The 20,169-nt window shown below is 36.2% G+C and overlaps 1 protein-coding gene across 10 annotated transcripts in view; it reads left to right on the top strand.

The window, feature by feature from the left end:
* MCTP2 (multiple C2 and transmembrane domain containing 2) overlaps positions 1-20,169 on the top strand; it is a 254,741-nt gene that overhangs the window by 153,971 nt on the left and 80,601 nt on the right. For all 10 annotated transcript variants that reach the window (XM_037832944.1, XM_037832947.1, XM_037832945.1 and 7 more), the window contains 3 exons: positions 11,401-11,502; positions 13,823-13,897; positions 15,925-16,044. In XM_037832944.1, the coding sequence (XP_037688872.1) occupies positions 11,401-11,502; positions 13,823-13,897; positions 15,925-16,044 (297 nt within the window). The remainder of the gene's footprint in view (positions 1-11,400; positions 11,503-13,822; positions 13,898-15,924; positions 16,045-20,169) is intronic.

Genomic DNA, 20,169 nt, shown 5'->3' with positions numbered 1-20,169 from the left:
ATTCCTTCTTCTTCCAACCTTCATGTAGTTTTTGTCATAGATAACATGTGTATAAATTGTGAGTCCAAAACCACTGATTTCCCATTACATTTTATACATTTGCATTTTAGATTCTGTAGAAATAAAAAGTTTTTAGGAACCAAAAATCTCTTCCTTTGCCTGGGCCATTGCTTCCCATTTCTTTGTATGTTTTGTAACCTTTTGTTGAAACCTGGACATTTTGATATTTTAATGTGTTATAGCTGGAATTTAGACTCTGAGTCATCTATTCCTTAAGCTTCTATCTAGCAAGTATTATCACAGAGCTTTCTTTGAATGCCAGGAGCTAACCAATAGAAAAAGAAAGATAAAAAAGAAAACACCTTCTCTAGTCTTTTCAGTTTGACCTGTGCTGGTGTTCTCCTTCAGGGCTTATCCATACAATGAGTTTAGAGAATAGCTCCAGGCCAAAGCATGGGGGACTCCCAGATCCTTTCTGTACATGTATCTTTTCTTAGACATGCACATTTGGACCTAGAAATTCTCCCATTTACATGGTTCTGAATTCCCCCTCTTCCCTAGAAAAACAGTTTCCTCATGGTCCCAGGCACTGTACTGTATGTCTTATTGCCAGCCATCCCTTGCCCAGGCAGCCATTTGATTGCTCTCCCATGCTTTCTGTAGGTGAGATTTCTGAGTTGCCTTTTACTCACAGGGAAAGTTCTGGGATGGCAAGTCCCTTAGGCCACAACTACACTGTTTCGGCTAGACGAGCATGCCCCCAGTATGTACACGAGGGTGATTATTCTCCTTCTGGAACCAGGACCCTGAGTGGTATGGGAGGCGCTAGCCAGGGCACCATCAGATCCTACTGCTTTTAGGTAGCCTTTTTCTTGAGTCAGCATTCACCCTGCTACTGTAGTCCTTTAACTGTTTTCTGGAGCTTCAAGAAAGATGTTTCTGTCAGTTCTTGCAGGTTGCTCACAGCCTCTGTGGGGGCTGTAGTGCTGAAGTGTCTTACTTCACCATCTTGAGCAGGGTGTGGGCCCAGGAAGGATTCTGATAATGGCAGATGGGAGAGGTGGATAATGAAGGTCATTACAAAAGAGGGCAAAGCTCGAGCAGAAGAGCAGGAGTGTGAGCGAAAGGCCTTGTCCTGGGAACTAGAGGGCTGTCTGGAGCTCAGGATGAATGGAAGGGTAGAGAGGGGAGGGCTGGAGGCCAGTCATGCAAGTTGGAGGGAATTTGGGGTTTCTTCTGTTAGTGTGAGGAGCCCTTGAAGGCTTGTGACCTGGGGACAGAGTGATGAGAGCCCTTCAGTAGGAAGAAGGTTTTGGCTACAACGTGAAGCAAATTAGAGAGAAAGAAGACTCCTGGAGAAATTGGTTGAAATCCTAGCATCCAAGAGAAAATCCTTAGATTTCACATGGTGTGCCTCTTAGGAGAGGGATTTATCTGTTTGTTTTTCCTTCATGTAACTGGATTCAGTGGTGCCTCGCTATTTTCTCTGTAGGATATCTAATAGTAGGCAATAGCAGCTTACATTTTATATTTAAAAATTAAAAAAAATGGATTTCTTGGAGAAGAGTGAAAATAAATTTTGTGAGAATGTTTTCTTTAATCAAGTGATAAACTAAAACTTAATGTACACTTTTAGAGACTAGGTAAAGTATGTTTTTAACTGTCTAAGCATAAAGAATGTACTTCAGCTTTTCATCTCCCCCAAAATGTTAGTATGTTAAGTGAATTGAGCCTATTTGACAAAGAACCTATTCTTCTGAATTAACTGTATCTTTATAATCACACTGAACATACTGACTATTGACTCATTTAAAATCCATGTACTTAAGTAATATATTGATTACTTGTAAATTGTTCTAAGTGTACATATATACATATATATCGAATTAAAAGAATTTAGGCAAATGGATCATCCTTCTGTGTATTTGATTTCAGTTCAGTTATTTAAAATAAACATCACTTTTTAAAATGCCTTTACAGATACGTACAACTTTTTAATCATATTCTCATGATGTTAGAAAACTACAGTTGGAATGCATTATAGTCTGAAGACGTCTAATATTTTCCCATTTCCACATTGTTTTTGTAATCCTCTGATCTGTAACAGAGTAAAAATGCATTGTTCAACAATAAGTACATTTTAGAGTTTTAAAAATATCTGAGACAGTAGTTTTCTCCCAATGATTATATTATTGAGTATATTTATTTAATATTTTTGCCTTTGATTAAGATAACGTGATTCTGTCCTGGAAATTGGGCTGGCTTGTTCTTATTTACGCCATTCTCTTTTATTCAAGGATACTTTTACTCTCTCAAATATATAATGGGCCAATTTAGAAAAAATTTGAATATCAGTTTAAGTGACTTCATCTAAAAATAGGAAAAACCTGTATTTACTGATATTCCCTTATCTCTAAGAGAAATCATCTGCAGTTAGAAATAGCTCACATCCTCTGTGCAAGCCATCTCAACATGCAAAGTGAGTCTATAATCTATAATCAGAAACCCAGGCTTTTAAGCAGTCCTGGTAGAGCACTGACATTCTCTGTGATTCCATGTGTGCAGTAACTAGCTTCACCAATAGCAGTTTCACTTAATTAGTTTTATGGGGCAAATTTGCTATAACTGCTTGTACCAAATAAATGCCCATGCAGAGCTTCATTTGCATTTCCAATTAAGTAGTTGCCCAAGTTTCACCTGTGGTGGCAAGGCCTGAGTTTTACACATTGAAATAGATAGCTCTTACTCAATCATAGATTTTTTAGGTTAGTGTTGAAATATTAGCCATTAAAATGAATAAGATTGATATATAATTTTATATTAATATCTATGGGTACAAAGCCAAATTGAAAAAAAAAAAAACTATCGTTTTGTTAAGGTTTGGTTTTTCAGGGTATGGAATTTGGTCTGGGAAACCCAAGTGAGTCAATTCGGGGCTGTGGGTTTTGAGAGGGAGGGAGAGATAGTCATGAGAGGGGTTATTTGATAAAGGTGATGCTTTAATCCCAGTATAGGGCTAAAATGGCAATTTTTGAGCACATTCAACTTTCCTGTCCCCTCTACTCTTTGTCCAGTATATCTATTGAAATAAATAAAGGAAGCTAAAATAAGGCACATTTCTTTATCAGCCCTAAACCTAGGAAAGAATATCTCTGACATATTGGAACTTTCATGAACCATCTGCAGTAAATCGTGCAGATCATACTTGATTAGGGCGGACAGCCTAAGAAGTGAAGAGGAATGACAAGCTGGGTTTCCCTAATGCCCTATAATAAGAAAATGGCAGGTATAAAACCAAGCCTGTCACACAGGACAGTAAATGTTGAATGGGTTAAACTCTTCTATTAAATGGAAAAACCTCTTATGTTGATTCCAAGAGTAAAATCTAAGGGCTGCTTCTTTGAGACACTTACCACACAGTAACACAAATTAATGAGCAAAAATATACCACATAAATGCAAATACATGGTAAGTCAGAAACATGATGCTAGGTTATTTTATTAGTAAAGAAAGGTTTAATTATCGATAAGGTTACCATAAACATGAACTGTTACATGAATAATTTGCCATAGAATTATATATATAATATTTAATATACAAGAAAAATTACAAAATTAAAATCACAAATGAATATCTATATCTATATCCATCCAGCCTTAAAAATATCATAACAAAAAATAAGGCTGTAAAGTGATGTTTCTTGAAGTCCCAAATGTGACAATTCCATAAAGTGTTTATCATAGTGAAGATTCCTAAGCACCATTTCACAGCTAGTAAATTTCTGGAGATGAGACCCTGGAATTTCCTTTGTAGCAAGTGCTCAGGTGATTTTTAGACATACCAAAGTGGTGGTTCTCAAACTTTAGAGAATAAGTAATAAGCTCATCTAATGTGTATGCATTTGTGTATATTCACATAAAAATATAAAATATTATGTTCAATTGGCCACTTAACGTTTTCAAATATTGATCATCTTGTGGGTCCAAAATGCAATAGATTCCCCAAAGACAGATATTATACAAGAACAGTACTATAAAAATAGATATTAATAGCAACAAAACAAAATAAATATCAACCCACTTGGTGGAAAAAAAAACCCCAAGTGGCTAGTGTAGATGCCAAAGCTGCAATTATAGACTGTTTCAAAAAGGACAATGAAATATAGTGCATAAAAAATTGTGGATATGGGCCAAATGTATTATTCAGAGGAAATCCTTACCTTGAATGGTTTTATCAGTAAACAAGAAATGTTGAAAATCAATTAAGCTTCTCAACAAAAGGAAATTTAAAATTGAAATACCTGGAATAAGCAAATTCATAGAGACAGAAAGTAGATTGGAGGTTATCAGGGTTATTGCTTAATGGTACAGAGTTTCTGTTTGGGATGGTGAAAAACTTTTGGTCATGGATGGTGATGGATGGTAGCACAGCATTGTAAATATCATTAATGCTGCTGAATTCCTCACTTAAGAACAGTTAAGGTGGTAATTTTTTGTGCTATACATATATATATATATATATATATATATATATATATATACAGTACAAAAAAAGTAAAATTTTAAAAATTATCTAGTAAGTTAGTAATTGAGGAGCACTTCATTAATATGAATGACATCTGTTACAGGCATCACAAACATCAATGTTACTACTGAAGCACTACAGTCTATTGTCTCATCTTTAAGATGAAGATCATATTTCCTACTGCATAGATTGTTGAAAAAATTAAATATTTATCCCTTTGAGAACTATTAAAATTAGCCTTTTACGTCAGATCTACCAATGCAAAAAGATACAGAAGAAAGAAAATATTCATATTTAAAGGCAGAAACAAATTATCTGCATATGTTATTATCCTTAAACATAAAGAAAAATAATAGAAAACATATTAGAATTTAAAAGGTCGGTAAAGTGTAAACTGGATCAACATTAAAAAAGAAATCAGCTATACCCCGTAGGAAAACATTTATAAAAGCTAAAATAGCATCCAAGTCTATAACAACAAAAATGAAAAACTGTAATGTCTACTTTTTACATGAAGAAATTCTAGAACTCTACCGAAGGACATGAAAGAAAACCAAATCAATAGAGATCATTTAATATATAAAAAATTTGAAACATCAAGTCATTGAGGAAGAGGACAATTATTTAATGAGTGACTCTGAGAAAGTTGGTTACTTTACATCAGGGGAAAAATGTGTGAGTTTGTTACACCAAACACAAAAACAAATTCTAAATGAATTAAAGATCAAATGTGAAACAAAACTCCGTAAGAAAAATTATTAAAATAGTGGGGAATCTGCATATGTAAGTATAAAGTGAAATACAGGGGTCATTAGGAGAGAAGCCTGGGATGTTGATATGGTCAAAACAAACATAAAAATTGCCATCATAAATTAAAAGACAAATGTCTGGTAAAAAAATACTTGCAACATATAAACAAAGGGATAATTTTATTAATTTATGTGTTTTTTTTTAAATCCTTAAAGAAGGAATAGTCAACCTAGCCGAAAAGTTAATTCAAAGGAATAGAAACCCTAAGAGCTAATGAGCATAATATTGACTCATTTTATTCAATTATGATCATATTGGTTGGGAGCCAGATTGCCTGGCTTGGCACACTGGCTTCTTCCCTAACTAGCTGTGTGATGTTTGACAAGTTACTTAACCTCTCTGTCTCTATTCCCGCGTCAATGAAATGAGGGCAATGGTCATGGTATCTTCGCTGCAGGGATGTCCTGGAGATTAGATGAGTTCGTAGCTGTAAAGTGATTAGTACACTAATTATCACGCAGTAAGCACTATGTAAGTGTAAGCTATTGTCTTCTTCATTGTCATTTTATCTGAAATGGAAAGATATAAATTTTATAAAATCAATAACTGAAATTATAAAGTCAGTTTAAGCAATCAGCTTAATAAATATAGTAAAGACTTTTGATTACTGCTGATGATTAAGGTGTGGAAAAGGACAATTCCAAAGTCTGTTGGTGGGAGTATGAATTGGTATGAGTCTTGCAGAAGATACCTCGATAAGAGGGATTAAAATGTAATGTACACATATCTTTGAGCATTTGTTTTCTCTAGGTATCAGTTATAGGACTTGGAGAGTTACAGTAATTGCCTATGATCACACAGGTGCTAACTGCCAGAAATGGGAATTGTATCTAATACTGTCTGGTTTCACAGTTCTATCATGGCCCACTGATAATAAATATATGAAAAAAATTAATTCTTGCTAGAAAAAGGTACTTATTAAACGAACCTGAGACCATTTACTTCCTGTGAAATTGCTATGTATTAAATAAAAATGCCTACAGTTGATAAAGTTGCAGAGAAATGGGCAGGCTTATTCAGCTGGCTGGCAGTATTAATTAATATAGAGTTTTGGGAGGACAAATTGGCAATTCTTGCCTAACTCACAAATATAGGAATGTTCTATGAATCAGCATTTTCACCTCTAAGAATTTATCATAAGGAGTGTGCAAATATATCTGTATAAATTCATCACAGGGTTTATAATTGTTAAAAATTGGAAGCAGTCTTACTAAGTTACAATAGAGTGGTGAAGTTAATTATAGAAAATTCATAAAGTGAAGAACCATTCCAAATTATGTTAGTTAAAAAAATCTTAAACAAAATATTTTCTCTGTAACTTGTCCTCGTGCTTTACGTGGGTAAATTTTCCCATACATTTTTAAAAAAAGACAAGTTATTCAAAATTATGAAAAAATTTAAAAGACTAGAAACATATGATATTTTTCAAGTACTTTCTGTCTACCTTTCACTGTGCTCATTGCTTTTGCTAATTATTTCACAACAGCCTCTGCAATAGGCTCCATTTTTATTCACATTTTATAGATTGGGTTTAATTAACTTACCCGAGGTTGACCAGCCAGTGCAGACAGAGCCAGGATTTAAGCTCAGTTCTCCTACCTCTAGATCCCCAAAGTCTTACCCTGTACATTGCAATCCTATTTTTGTAAGATAATTAGAAACATATAAAAAAGAGGTGCTGTTTATTTTTTTAAAAAAATAAGTTCAATTGAAATTATATTTCTCATTTAAAAAATTTTTTTAAATTTTTATACAGATTTTATTATTAATGTAAATTACTTTAATAAAGATAGTTTGTATTTTGGGGAGAGGGGTTGATAAGAAGGGCTGGGCACACCGTGGTTTTCTTTCCAAGGTTCAGAGCTGGGGCTTGGATTCGGGCAATGGGTAGAATGATTGGCCTTGGAAGGCAGAAGAGTGAGTGATGATGGAAAGGGCCTGGGGCAGTGAATTCATTGCTGCCCTTACTGGCTGGTGGTTGTAGATTGTCCTCTGGGTCAGGTCAGGGCGAAAAAATGACCTGGTTGACATTTGAATCTTCCCTGCTGTTTTGAATTTGTGCTGTAAGAAGCAGATCTGATTCCAAATGGGGACAAGAATGTGTGTTGCTCCTAAAGAAAATGTGTTTGTTTTCCTCTTGCCCTGCTGCATGTCTCCTCTCATCGCATGTTACTGGAGAGTCACTTTGCATGCACATCAGCTGAGTACAACATGTGTCCATGGTGTGGCTACTTTAAAGCATTTCCCTTTCGTATTTAATGAATGATGCCTGATAAGAGTAATGCTAGCTGAATCCAAATATTCTCCAATTTTTCACACAAAGACCAAATAATTGGGGAATCAATATGACTCTTTAGTTTGAATTTTGATCTTAAATTTGTAGTTTTCCTCCTGAAACTAACTGAGGTTTTGTTCCCTCATATTTATTTTGATTATTTTGATTATTTTTGCTTTTGAGTGAGTTGGTGATTCTTTGCACCAAAGAAAGTTATATTAAAGCATGATAGTGATAATTCTTTCAAAGGAGTTCCAAAAGATTTATAGGTTTTGTTTGTTTGTTTTTTCTGTTCTCACATACCAACCTTGGTCATATGCTGATTATATGATAGTGTAGTTTTCTAATATAATGATTAATAGCATTTCTTTGACTCAAAAATTAGTTTTATCAATTATTAAAAAGCTCTCCATATTTATGACATTTACAGCTTATTTAAGCAGTTTTACAATTTTTCTAATTAAAAAAAGTTGAATGGTTTAAGGATGCTCATGAGTTAGTTAAAAAAAATCTTAAACAAAATATTTTCTCTGTAACTTGTCCTCGTGCTTTACAATCCTGAATCATTACTCTGTGATACACTTCCTGCACACTTCACTCACTGGTTAATTTAACCATGAAATAACTGTTAGCAAGCTATTGACAAAATCTCTCTGAAATATCATAGCGTTTCTGAAAATGATATAAAGAGCAATAAAAAATGCCTAATATCTTACTTGTGGAAGTTGGATTCCTAATTACATTAGATCTGTATAACTATCCTTCAGAGATGTTTTCCTCAGATTATTGCCTAATATAATGCATTCTTCACCTATGAAAGGTAAGTGTAATAAGTCAAGTTGAAGAGTTTATTCATCTTGTAAAACTGAAGTCAAAGATATTTTCTATTATTTTATATCCAATGGCTTTTCTTTTTGAGTCAAATGAAGCCCTCCTACATGTTAGCCCAGGAAGATTCTCCCAAGAACGTGTAGAATTCCTTTTGTCTGCCTTGTCTGACAGGGATCTCAAAATTAAACTTTGGTTTTAATTGAGGTAGCCACCTTATACCTAGGAACCGAATTATATAGAGATTCTTCTAAATTTTTCGGCTGTGCTTTAATTGTCCTATTTAATAGATGTTTTAAAATTATAAACTGATAGAACTAATTTTAAGAGTTCAAAATATAAATGAAAGAATTTAGACATGAAAAATATATATTTAGCTTTCATTTCCTATTATATAAATGCTGACATGGGGGTTTTGTCAGTTGGGCTATTACTGAACATTTCTTTATCCTATATACTGGTGTTGTAAATTGCATTATATAAATAAAGACAGTGAAAAATGAGAATATTTTTAACAGTCTTTGTAGATTACTATTACAGTGTTTAATTTTAACAGTAACTATTCAAATGCTTTAATTTCTTCTTAACTGAAACATATTATCTCAAATACAAAGTAGCATAAGTTTCCTCTTTCCCTTGCCCTTTGTCTGTTTCCAAGAGATACTCTTTGCAGCAAGCAGACGGTGAAATTTGGAGTCAACAGAATGTTCATCAGTAGGAGAATTAATAAATTGTGGCATATTCATAATTTGAATATTATGCTGCAGTTTAAAGGAATGAGGCAGATTTATATATTAACATATGTAAATTGCCAAATCATATTGATGGATAAAAAAACCAAATTAAAAATACATGTAATTTGATACTTAGGAAAAACAAAACATTAGATACATTTTTCGGGGAAATATTTATGAATATAAGTTTTCAATAATGTTTAAGAAGGCTCTATATACCAAATTTCTATGTAATTTCTGTAGAGGGAAGGGATTGTGATGTTTGTGGAAGTTCAAAGGGACTTGAGTTTTTTCTGTAACTTACAAACTTTTTACAAATTTTTAAATTTGTTATTTGTATATTTTAAGATAATTTTATGTTAAAGCGCTAAATATGAATAACTTCATATCTCTCATTTTAATGACTGCTTTAATGTCCCTAGCTGGATTCTGTGTTTTGCTGACACAATGCTAGGACATTGAGAAAGAGGAAACGGTCACTCACCAAATTAAAAAAAAAAAAAAAAAAAACTGTTCCTTTTGCTATAAAATGTTGCTTCTTATACCGATACTTCTTGTTCTTTTGTTGACCTTCCCTAACCCTTAAGAAATCATGGAAATTTTAAGAATGCAGTGACTGTGGGTTGAAGCAAAGCTAAATTGGACCAAAGACAGCTTGGCAAATTGTCATGCTGTTTTTGTATTTATTTCTTTCAACTTTAACACCCACAATTTATTAAGTGAGACTGTGGATAAAAGCGGAAGCTCAGAATCCTGTTTGGACACCGTTTAGGAAGGAAACCAGGTCTTTATGGGGCACCCCCTTCCTCTTAGCCACTGGCCAGGAAAACCTTCTCTCTGTTTAAAACCTATTCAATCTGAGAGAGGTGGGGCAACTTTGGGAAGGAAAGTGACCTCTCCTTTGCAATGTAGGATTGCTCTATTTCCCCTGTGACTGACTCAGCTCATTTCCACCACTGTTAATAAGAACACTTGTATAAATGCTTATGGTGACAGCAATAGTCATTTAAAATATGGCTCACATTTCGTGTCCTCAAATTTCCCATGTTATTTTAAATCTTTGGTCGTTACAGTCCCAAACGAAGCTTTTGGTGAGCTCAAGTTTTGCTGATGTCATTTTAGAGTTAACGGGTCTGATTCGTAAAAGCCAAATGTTTAATCAATACTTATACGACCGTGTATAATAAAAGCATTGCTGCTATCAAATCTGAAAAGAGAATCCTTTTAATGGGAGCCAAATAGGTTTCAAAATGGTACAGGAGATGTTTTTTTTCTTAGATGCTTCACATACTGGGGCCAAAAGGCGGATTGGCTTGTGGAAATGCCGTGAGATACTGGCAGAGAGAGGATATCAGAGGAACTTGTTTATCTGGAAGGTTTTTTGGCACTTTGTGCATTTTGAATGTTTTTGCACTTTGGACTCAACTTTAGCAAAATGGATTTATTTATTTAATATGTGTTGTTTCCTGGCTGTTAAAAAAAAAAAACAAAACTGATCATTGTTATGAAAACCTGTCCCTTTATTCATTTCCTAAAAATATTTTAATTGCTTTTTGTATTGTGGAATAGTTTTAGACTTACAGAAAAGTTGCAACGATAATACAGAGAGTTCCCAAACACCCCTCCCCCAGTTTCCCCTAACGCTAACTTCTTATGAGGCCATGATACATTTGTCAAAGCTAAGAAGCTGACGTGGGTAACTTACTGTTAACTAAACTCCAGTTTTATTTGGATTTCACCTGTTATTCTACTACTGTCCTTTTTCCATTCCAGCATTCAATCCAGAATCCCTTGTTTTTAATTGTCATATCTCCCTAGTCTCTTCAGATCAGTGACAAGTTTTTTTCAATCTCTCCTTTTTTTCCCTATGTCCTTGACAGTCTTGGGGAGTACTGGCTAAGAATATTATAGAATGCCCATCATTTTTAATAAATAAAAATGTGTTGCCTCTGGGGTTTTTGAAGGAAAAACCCATGTACTGTCAGTTGCAATTTGAACCACTGATTTTCCATCAACTCACCAGTTTCAGCCTGGTGGTTGTTACTTCAGCTTCCTATCAGTTGTAACAGCACTCCAGACCGAGAAGTTGACTTAGGATAATAAGTGTAATATTTGCTTCATCTAGGATCATTCTGCCTTCTCACCTTTGCCAAAATCAGTTTTGGTTTTTAAGTTTACACCACGCGGAAAGTTTGCACCAACATGTATTTTATCTTTTGTTTATGACAGATTAGAGATGGACAACCAAATTGTTATGTATTGAAGAATAAAGATTTAGAACAAGCTTTTAAAGGAGTTATTTACTTGGAAATGGACCTCATATATAATCCGGTAAGTGGAGGGGGCCATAACTTCCAGCTTCTCTATACCTAAAATAAAGGGTGCTCAACCTTTAGGAACTCAAATCAATGCAAAGTCTTTCAGACTTGTAGCTGGAGAGAAGAGAAAACCGTGTTCTGTCTAAAACTCAGCCATAAAATTGATGCTGATCACTGCAGCTTTTCAACATTTTTTGACAAAGTTGAACCAGCAGAATTGATGCTGGTTGGTTCTCGACAAATCTAAATGTCAAGGAAAAAAAATAAACAACAGAGGAGGAATTTAGATTTTTTTTTTTGGTTTATTATTTGTAATCTTCTTACAAGGCAACAATTGGCTGTTGGACAGAGATATTTTCAAGCTTCTGATGTGTTATTTAATTATTTTAATAGATGCCCTGGTATCCGCAACCAAGACTAATAGTCAATTGAAAATGGCAGTTAAAATAGGAATTGACTTTTTTAAGGTACCCGTAAACATTTTGTTTTTAAATAAATAGTAAATGTACATTTATTTACTGATCTTTAGATGCGGATCAAATACCTTTGTTTTTTCTTTTTTCTTTTTTAGTATGGATTTGCGATTTTTAGTTCTACATTGTGTTCCTTTATAAACCATCCCCATGACATCTATAATAATTTCTAGCTTCAGTTTCTTTAAAGAAGAGGGTTACTTTAAAGACAATCACAAAACAATCTGACTGCCTACGTCTTCCAGATGTTTTTCCTTATAAATTCATTGCCTCAGTAACAGTAACTTTTTAGTGACGAACTTTCTTAAGCAATTCACATGCCAAGTTTCTTTGGGTTCATGCTCCTATTTCACCATTTTCTATAATAATTTATTAAAATATGGAATTACAGTAACAGGTGAACATGGCGTAATCAGGTTTGGGAAGTAGGACAACTGACCTGTGTTGGGTGTGCAATTCAACTGTTGTGAGAAGTTTCTTGCAGATGCTGGAGTGTAGCCTGTTGGAGCCCGGCTGGGAGTGTGCAGCAAGCTGGGGGTGTCCAGAAGGAAAGATGAGCAGGGTTAATCCAGTTAGCAGTATAAGTGCATGTAGGACAGAGCTTTTACTGTAATTATTGTAATAATGGCTGCCATTGATTGACCATCTACTATGTGCCAGGCTCTTTTAACCCTCCTGATTTGGGTATATGATACCTGTAAATAGGTATTGTTAATTTCATATTAGGGGCTTAGAAAGGAGAGGTGATGTGCTAATAAAGGGGGGGAGTCAAGATATGAATTCAGATCTTACTGGCTCTGCAATTCTTTCTAAGTTAAACTGCTTTTTGTTTATTGTATTTAAGAATTCACTCATAAAATGAATGGAGTGGAAATGTAATATATATGCATATGTGTGATATAAATAAAGATATATATTAGGGTATGTAATTAAGATATAATTATATATATGTATGTCTGTATCTGTCTGTCTATCTATCTATCTATCTGTCTATCTAATCTTTGGCAAATTCCCTGTAGTGCTAGAACTCTGGGCATGGTCTTCTGTATAGGAGAAGTCTGTTATTACTTCCTCTTCTCTCCCATTTCCTTCCTCTCCCCTTCAAGGGAATCATATATGGATATTGTACCACAGACCACCCCTCATCTCCCACTTTTTCTTTGCCAAACATTTGTACATAGACTATGCATACAGGTAAAACTCGAGTTTAAGGAAAAAGAGGGGTAGAGACTTACATAGAAAATATCTTGATTAAATGTTTTTTTCAGTTGTCATCTGATCTAGAGGAAAAAGACTTGAATTTTATTCTTTGAGGATTTCCACAAACTGGCAATGTGATGTAGACAAGTCACGAAATTTTCTGAACCTCAGTTTGTTTCCTGTAAAATGGGGCTAAAATGACTCATCTACTTATTTTTCCAGATCATTGAGAGGAAATGAGATACTTTTTGGGAAAAGGTGTTTTAATAAGTTAGAAACTGGTATTCAAATGTATGATTAGTGAAAGCTTAATTCAAAACTTTGATGTAAAAATGAAGTTTTATCTTTTAGAGACTTTGGTTTGAGAATGTCATGAGCCTTGGTTTAAATACTTCTCTTGGTTTAAACCATCTGTGCCATGGTTTAAACATTTCCATTGCATTAGCCAAGTGGAGGCAGATTCTCCAGGCTCTTGGTTAGGTTTGACCTTCCCCAGTGATTCTCAGGAAATGAAACCCAGGTCAGATATAGAGCCTGTGTCCCAAGATTCCTCAGGGTCAGGGGGTATGGATTGCACTCTTCTTTCCTGTCATTAAGAAGAAAAAAAGAAGAATGAAGGCCATATAAATGCTGCCATTTTTATCAACAATGTCTTTCTAGGTCAAAGCAAGTATTAGGACCTTTACCCCCAGAGAAAAGCGCTTTATTGAAGATAACCGTAAGCTGTCCAAAAAGGTGGGTCAGTCCAGTAAGTTAGTACACTTTGTGCCTAAAGAATTTATTTGCTGTTATTTGCTGGCTCCACTCTCCCTTCTTTCCTCCCTCCCTGTCTCCCTCTCCACCCCCCTCTGTCTCTTCTCCTTCCCTCCCTTTCTCTTTTCTCCTCTCCCTCCCTATCACCCCTTTCTTCCCCTCTCTTTCCCTTCCCTACCCCCTTTCCTCCTTTCCTTCCTCTCCTCCTCCTCGTCCCTTCTCTCTCCTCCATTTCTCTGCTTCTCTTCCCAAAACAAGGACCTCAATCACGTCAACAAGAAGAGGAAGACTTAAAAAATTATCTATTGAATGAAGCAGAAAGTGTCAGCCCCCGATTATTCTCCTGAAACATTCTGTAAACAAGAAGTCCTAGCATCAAGACTCCAGAAACGTGCTCCTGAATTAACTTTCTCTGCCCACCCTCTTTGAATCACAACCATTTGCGCAGAACAGGAGACGTCTGTCCATTGAGTCCATAACCAGACTATCCCAGCAGATCTGTAGAGAATTCTAGCCCCAGGCTCACCCACAGCTGCTCTTACCATTTTTGTATTGTCCAAATTTGGATTATGGTGGCATTTTACCCTAAGTTGAATTAACTGTCTCTCCCCAGCTATTTCCCTTTGTACCTCTCTCATCAGTTCAACAAAAAATGAAGATAAGGACCCAGTGAAGGACGTCTCACATTTTTTAACATGACCTTTACATTTCTTTAGAGTTCCTCCCTGTCCTGTTCAGAGATGGTTCAGGACTTCACTCTGTACCTATTGTCCCTCTTCAGTTGTGTAACAAAGAACAAAGTGTCCCCTTTTAAAAGTGTTTATTACTTCTGCCGCTTCCTGTGGGTGAGCAGCTGTGGATGACATAAAGCAGTTAAATATAAAGGCATCTTATCATCCTTTTGTTTCCCATGGACTTCCGGGCCCACTTGGGGAAGGCCTTAAACTTCTTCGAAAAGGAAGCGCCCGAGTGTTTTCTTTTGGTCTGCCATAACATTGAGTGTAATATTAATTTTGTGTAATCTGAGTCAACGTCTTGTTTTTTTATTATTATTATTGCCTTTCACTCTGTTTACTTGAAAGTTAAAACCTCAGTTGAGGTAGGTGGGGTAGCTGCTTTGCAAACAAATTGAAATGTATCTGCCTACAAGTGGGAGAAAAGACATTTCCTTTGCAAAACACTACCTGGGGGTGGGATGGAGGGCTTGGGGATGGAAGAAGGGGATAGCTTTAGGCTCAGAGAGCACCAGGGGATTCGGGCTAAGATCCCCATGTAGTTTGTACATACCTGCCTCCATGTACCTCTCGCTCCTTTGTGTCCCCAAGTTTTCATAAAGTTGAAACTTTTGCTTAGGATGCAAATACTTAAAAGCACTTGCTATGTGGCAGGCACTTTTCTAATCCCATTAATCCTCTAGACAATCTATGAGGTTAGTACAAATATCAATCCCATTATGTAAGAGAGATGTTAAGAAACTGCCCCAGATTCTCAAAGCCAGGAAGTGGCAGAGCTGGGTTCTGGCTTCTGTGAACTATCCTTTTCTATATCCTTTTTTTTTTCTGAACTAAATGAGCCATATTACTTGCATATTCCTACTATAAATCTATCAGTTTCCTCCCAAATTAAACAACATACATCCCCACACTGCCCTGCCCTGTCCCCCTTCCTCTAAGCCCCTCCTCCTCTCTGTCTCCCAGGCAATCACATGCAAATTCTCACACACCCAACGCCTGGCTGGTGTAGCTTTCACCAGGTCTGGTTTGGGCCAAACATTATTGAAGAGCCCATTCTTCATCAAATGCCCTATAAAATGCATTGGATTTTCTCTTCGTCTATGGATGATAACATTTTGAAAAGAGTTGCTGAATGAGTATTAGGACTTTTCCTTTCTCTTAAATTGTTTAGTATCTGCAGGTATACAAAATATTACCTAATCTAAAGAAAGTATTTGTTGTAATTTGGAGTTTTTAATTCTAGCTCCCTATTTCTCCACTTTAAAAAAAAATCAGATCTTATCAAGAGATGTAGACCGCGTGAAAAAAATCACCATGGCAATATGGAATACAATGCAGTTCCTTAAAAGCTGCTTCCAGTGGGAATCCACATTGAGAAGTGCAATAGCATTCGTGGTAAGCTTCCTTTTTTGTGTTCAAGTATTTTTGTGTACATATTATTTGTCTGGGTCCCAAATCCAAAATGCACTCATGTTTTATTTTACTGACATGAGGTAGAATGAGAAATATTCAACATGGTTGAAGTTTACACCTGTTAGGAAACATAAAACATGATTTGCATACATCCATCTTTGTAAAATATATCATAGCATAGGAGATGATGTGAGGGCTGTGTTTCCAAGACTGTACTTATGTCAAATGTACCCTTGGAAATCCCTTAAATTACCCACATATGAATCATGTACTATCTCCTGGTAAGTAAGAGATCTAGTGTTCTAATATATTTTTAAATGTGCTTTTTTTGTCATCATTATTGTAACACATTTGTATACACCCCTGCATTGTGCATATATCTCTCCTTTTGTGCCAATGAATGCCAGTAATTTTTTACAACATGGCGGTTGAAATATCGCATGACTGAATTATTCTATAGGTAAATCCTGGGTTATATAACCCCTTTTCTTAGAAGACTTCAGAGCAGTGAAGAAAATAAGCTGTCATTTTTGGCTAATTTATGTTTTTAAAGTAAATCATTCACAAACTATTATTAAAAAATCATTAGGATCACATCACTGGAGACATACCTGGTCACTACACGTACAGTTTCACTCAACACCACAAGGGAGAATCGCTGATGGATGGGACATGAATTCTCACCTTTCTTTAAGGACACTGGCCCATCCTTATAAGCATAATAAAATCACAGAATCTCAGAGCTGCAGGAGATCTTGTGAAACCACCTACATCAATCATTATAGAGTCCAAGCATCTTAGAAGTCTTCCGAGTTTGTACAACTCCCTCACTTTACTTCCCTGGGACTTCTCCATCATTTGAAAAGGGTCTTTTGCTTGATCAGATGAGTAATGCCAATCATGAGAGAAGAAACCAAGTTTCTTGACTGTCAATAATGTGAATTTTGTGTTTCTGTACTGTGTAAAGATCACTATGGGGATTAATGTCATGTAGGAGTGGTTTGGGTGTGAGTATAGCAGTAAGTCTGATTTCTGGTTTTTACATGGTTCTTCTGTCTTTCTTTTTTACTGTTGTCAGAATATCCTCAATGCTCTGTCCTAATTCATGGACTTACCCTCTAAAAAGGATCAGCCCAAGTTGCCCATGAGTGAAAAGTCATTACCACCTTTCTTATGGAATCAGATACACTATATCAGTTCCATAAGAGGATTTTTCCTTGCCATTGGAGAGCATTTTGTTTGGCTTAGTTTATTTTAGTGTTCCATTGCTTCATGGTGTAGGAGATCTATGAGAGCTGGTAGGCCTGACATTCAATATATTTTTTTGTTGTCTGAAGTTGTGAAAATATTTGGCCGTAATAAAAACATGAATAAGGATATTATTAATCCATATCTGCCTTTGACTTGGCATGTATCTATCTACTTCTCTTTCTCACACCTTCCTGAGCTGGTGGCTTGATGCGTTTGGTTCCTCCTCAACTTCTCCAGCTCCAGTTCCCCCTTGCATTCTCTTTGAAAACTTTCTCTGGAATGTTCTGTGCAATTTGGGGCAAAAGAGAAAGTGAACCTAACTAGTGGCTTCTTCCAGTCAGCACCTCAGCCAGCCACTGGGAGAAGAAGAGGATTTCCTCTTTCTCAAGCTGAGTTTCTGGCACTGTGATTTTAGAAAAACAGAGATCTGTTGCGTGGATTCTGTAGAGCAATGACAGAAATGATTAATGGGCTGCTGGCCTGATCTGAAGAAAGATTAGAACAAATGACTAGAAATGGATTGTCTAAGAGAGGGGAATAGAGCTTTGGCAGCAGGGCCGCTTCTCTGCAGCCCGTGTGTCCTCCCTGCTGGGTGGCCGTGCCGTGGAGCCCTCTGCCAAGCGTACAGTTGCAGGCAGTCAGGTCGTGCTTCCAAGGCTCTAAGGCTTGCAGAATGGAAGATGAAGGTTGTTTTCTTCTTGCTGGTTTTTCAAAGTGTGATTTTGCCTGGATTCCCATGGTTGTAGGGGACAATGGGTGGCTCCACTGCGTATGGGGAGATACTGTCCATTGGACACCACTGAAAATAAATCCCAAGCCAATAAGGAGTGATAGATGCATAAATTCTATCTTTTGATTATCCTGAAGGTGATAGAATGAGGAGTGTTGAGTTAAACACATTTAAGGTTCAGTTTTCACTTGAAATGCTTATATTCTAATGTTTATACCACTGTTAATTCAAGCAGCCGTGGCAAATCTCAGATCAAACACGCAGGTGGACTTCTTCTCGTCCCTCAGCTGATGAAGTGTGATTTTATTAAAGAATATCTTTGTCACCACTGTCACTACACAACTATTTTTGCTATTAAAATGAGAATCTACAGAAAATGCACTTTGAGGATAAAATTACAAAATATATTTTAGTTTCCACTTTTAAAAATATCATGGGTAGCCAAGCCTTCTTTTTTGCTTTTCCATACCGTTTTTTGGAACACATTTTGGTTTCAGGGAAATTGCCTGTGGACTTCCATTAGCTGCCTGCAGAATGGGTAGTTACCCTCCCGTGGGTCAGAGCTGCCGTTGGCTGTTGTGCTGTCTCTCTAACTCCATGAGCCTCAGTTAGGGGTGGCCTTTCTGCAAAATGTTAGGTTCTTAGGTGACCTCAGGTTGGAGGGAGGCTCTGAATTTGAGCCAGGCTGCTTCTCTGCTTGGTTCCATCACGAGCACCATATCTGACTGTGGTGGTATCCACTGAAGGGTGTTCTGCTGTGATCTGCTGCAGACAGATGGTGCTCCTTGCCTTTCTTCAGCAATGTGACATTGTTTCCATTCTTAAATTGCTTATCTTGGCACTACAAGGGCAGAGCAACGTCGTGGTGGTCAGAAGCAAGGTCTTGAGCCAAGTATTTAGTAAGCTTCCTGCTGACGTTTGAAGGCCCTTCCTTCTCAGTTAGACATTAAGATAATGCTGTATTTAGGGCTCATTTAGACAGGCGTGAAAGGAACCATTTTGACTGAACCAGTCCCTGATAGAGCTTTTCCTACCCCTTCGAGGTGCAAGAAGCAGTGCTGACACCACAAGCCAAGGACAGAACTAAAGGGATATTCCCCCTTTTCTCATTTCTACTTTGTCAGATAAAAAATAGCCTGTGAACATCACATTCTTGTCCCTTTTAGATGATATATAGTGTAAAAGTTATGGGATCATGTTTAGTGTATTCTGGCTGTTAATTTTAAGACTTTGTAAAAGCAAACTATATTTTTTCCAAGGACTTCAATGTATGTGTGCACATAAATCATACCTTGTTGAAAGCAAGAGTTAAAGAAAAGCAGACTTTTAGGATCCAGCATCCAGTCACAAGAGGATTGACAAACATACGGGAATTTATTTTGTCAGACTGTCTAAGCGTAAACCTCCACACCATGGGAGTAATCTCCTCTACACATGTATGTGTGGCTGGGTTCCCAATACTAGGAGAAGAAAGTGATTTTTACTTCACTGATTCTTGGTGCATTAATACTGCCATATGCCATTGAATTAAATCCTAAACTTGAGCATTTTTTTAGAGTGGCCAAGCCATTCCAGATTATGTTCTCTAACAGTCTCATTTTTGTTTCTGTTAGGATGATTACGGAAATGCTTTCTTGTTGTCTTTTAACTCTTTCTCCTTCCTCTGCATTTTCTAGAATTTTTGGTTACGTTTTCTAAGCCTTTCTTAGGTCATTTACTATGAATTATTTATTTTTTTTCTCTCAAAAAGTCATAATCTTGATTTTCCCAGTTGAATGACAAATTCATAGGGGATGTCAATTTATTGGCAGAGACCAAATGGAACTAACACAGTGTACCTAGAAGTAAGTTCATCTGTTTATTTCCCTATGAATGGAGTTGTAATTATATGTAGTATTCTATATATATGCACTTGCTTGTTCCCACATGTAGACTTTGAACTCTAGAGATAATAATAGCTCATGTTTATTGAGTGATGGCTCTGTGTCAGACACTGTCCTAAGCATTTTACGAAAAACTCATTTAGTTCTCACCACAACCCTCTGTAGGTGCCAATGATTGTCTTCTTTTTGCAGATGAGGAAAAGAAGACTTATAGAAGTTAAGTAAAATATCAGAGCTGGTGTG

The sequence above is a fragment of the Choloepus didactylus genome, chromosome 4 (assembly GCF_015220235.1).
Source record: "Choloepus didactylus isolate mChoDid1 chromosome 4, mChoDid1.pri, whole genome shotgun sequence".
NCBI classification, from domain to species: domain Eukaryota; kingdom Metazoa; phylum Chordata; class Mammalia; order Pilosa; family Megalonychidae; genus Choloepus; species Choloepus didactylus.
Note: the sequence above shows the minus strand (reverse complement) of the source record. Positions and strands in the feature narration are given on the sequence as shown.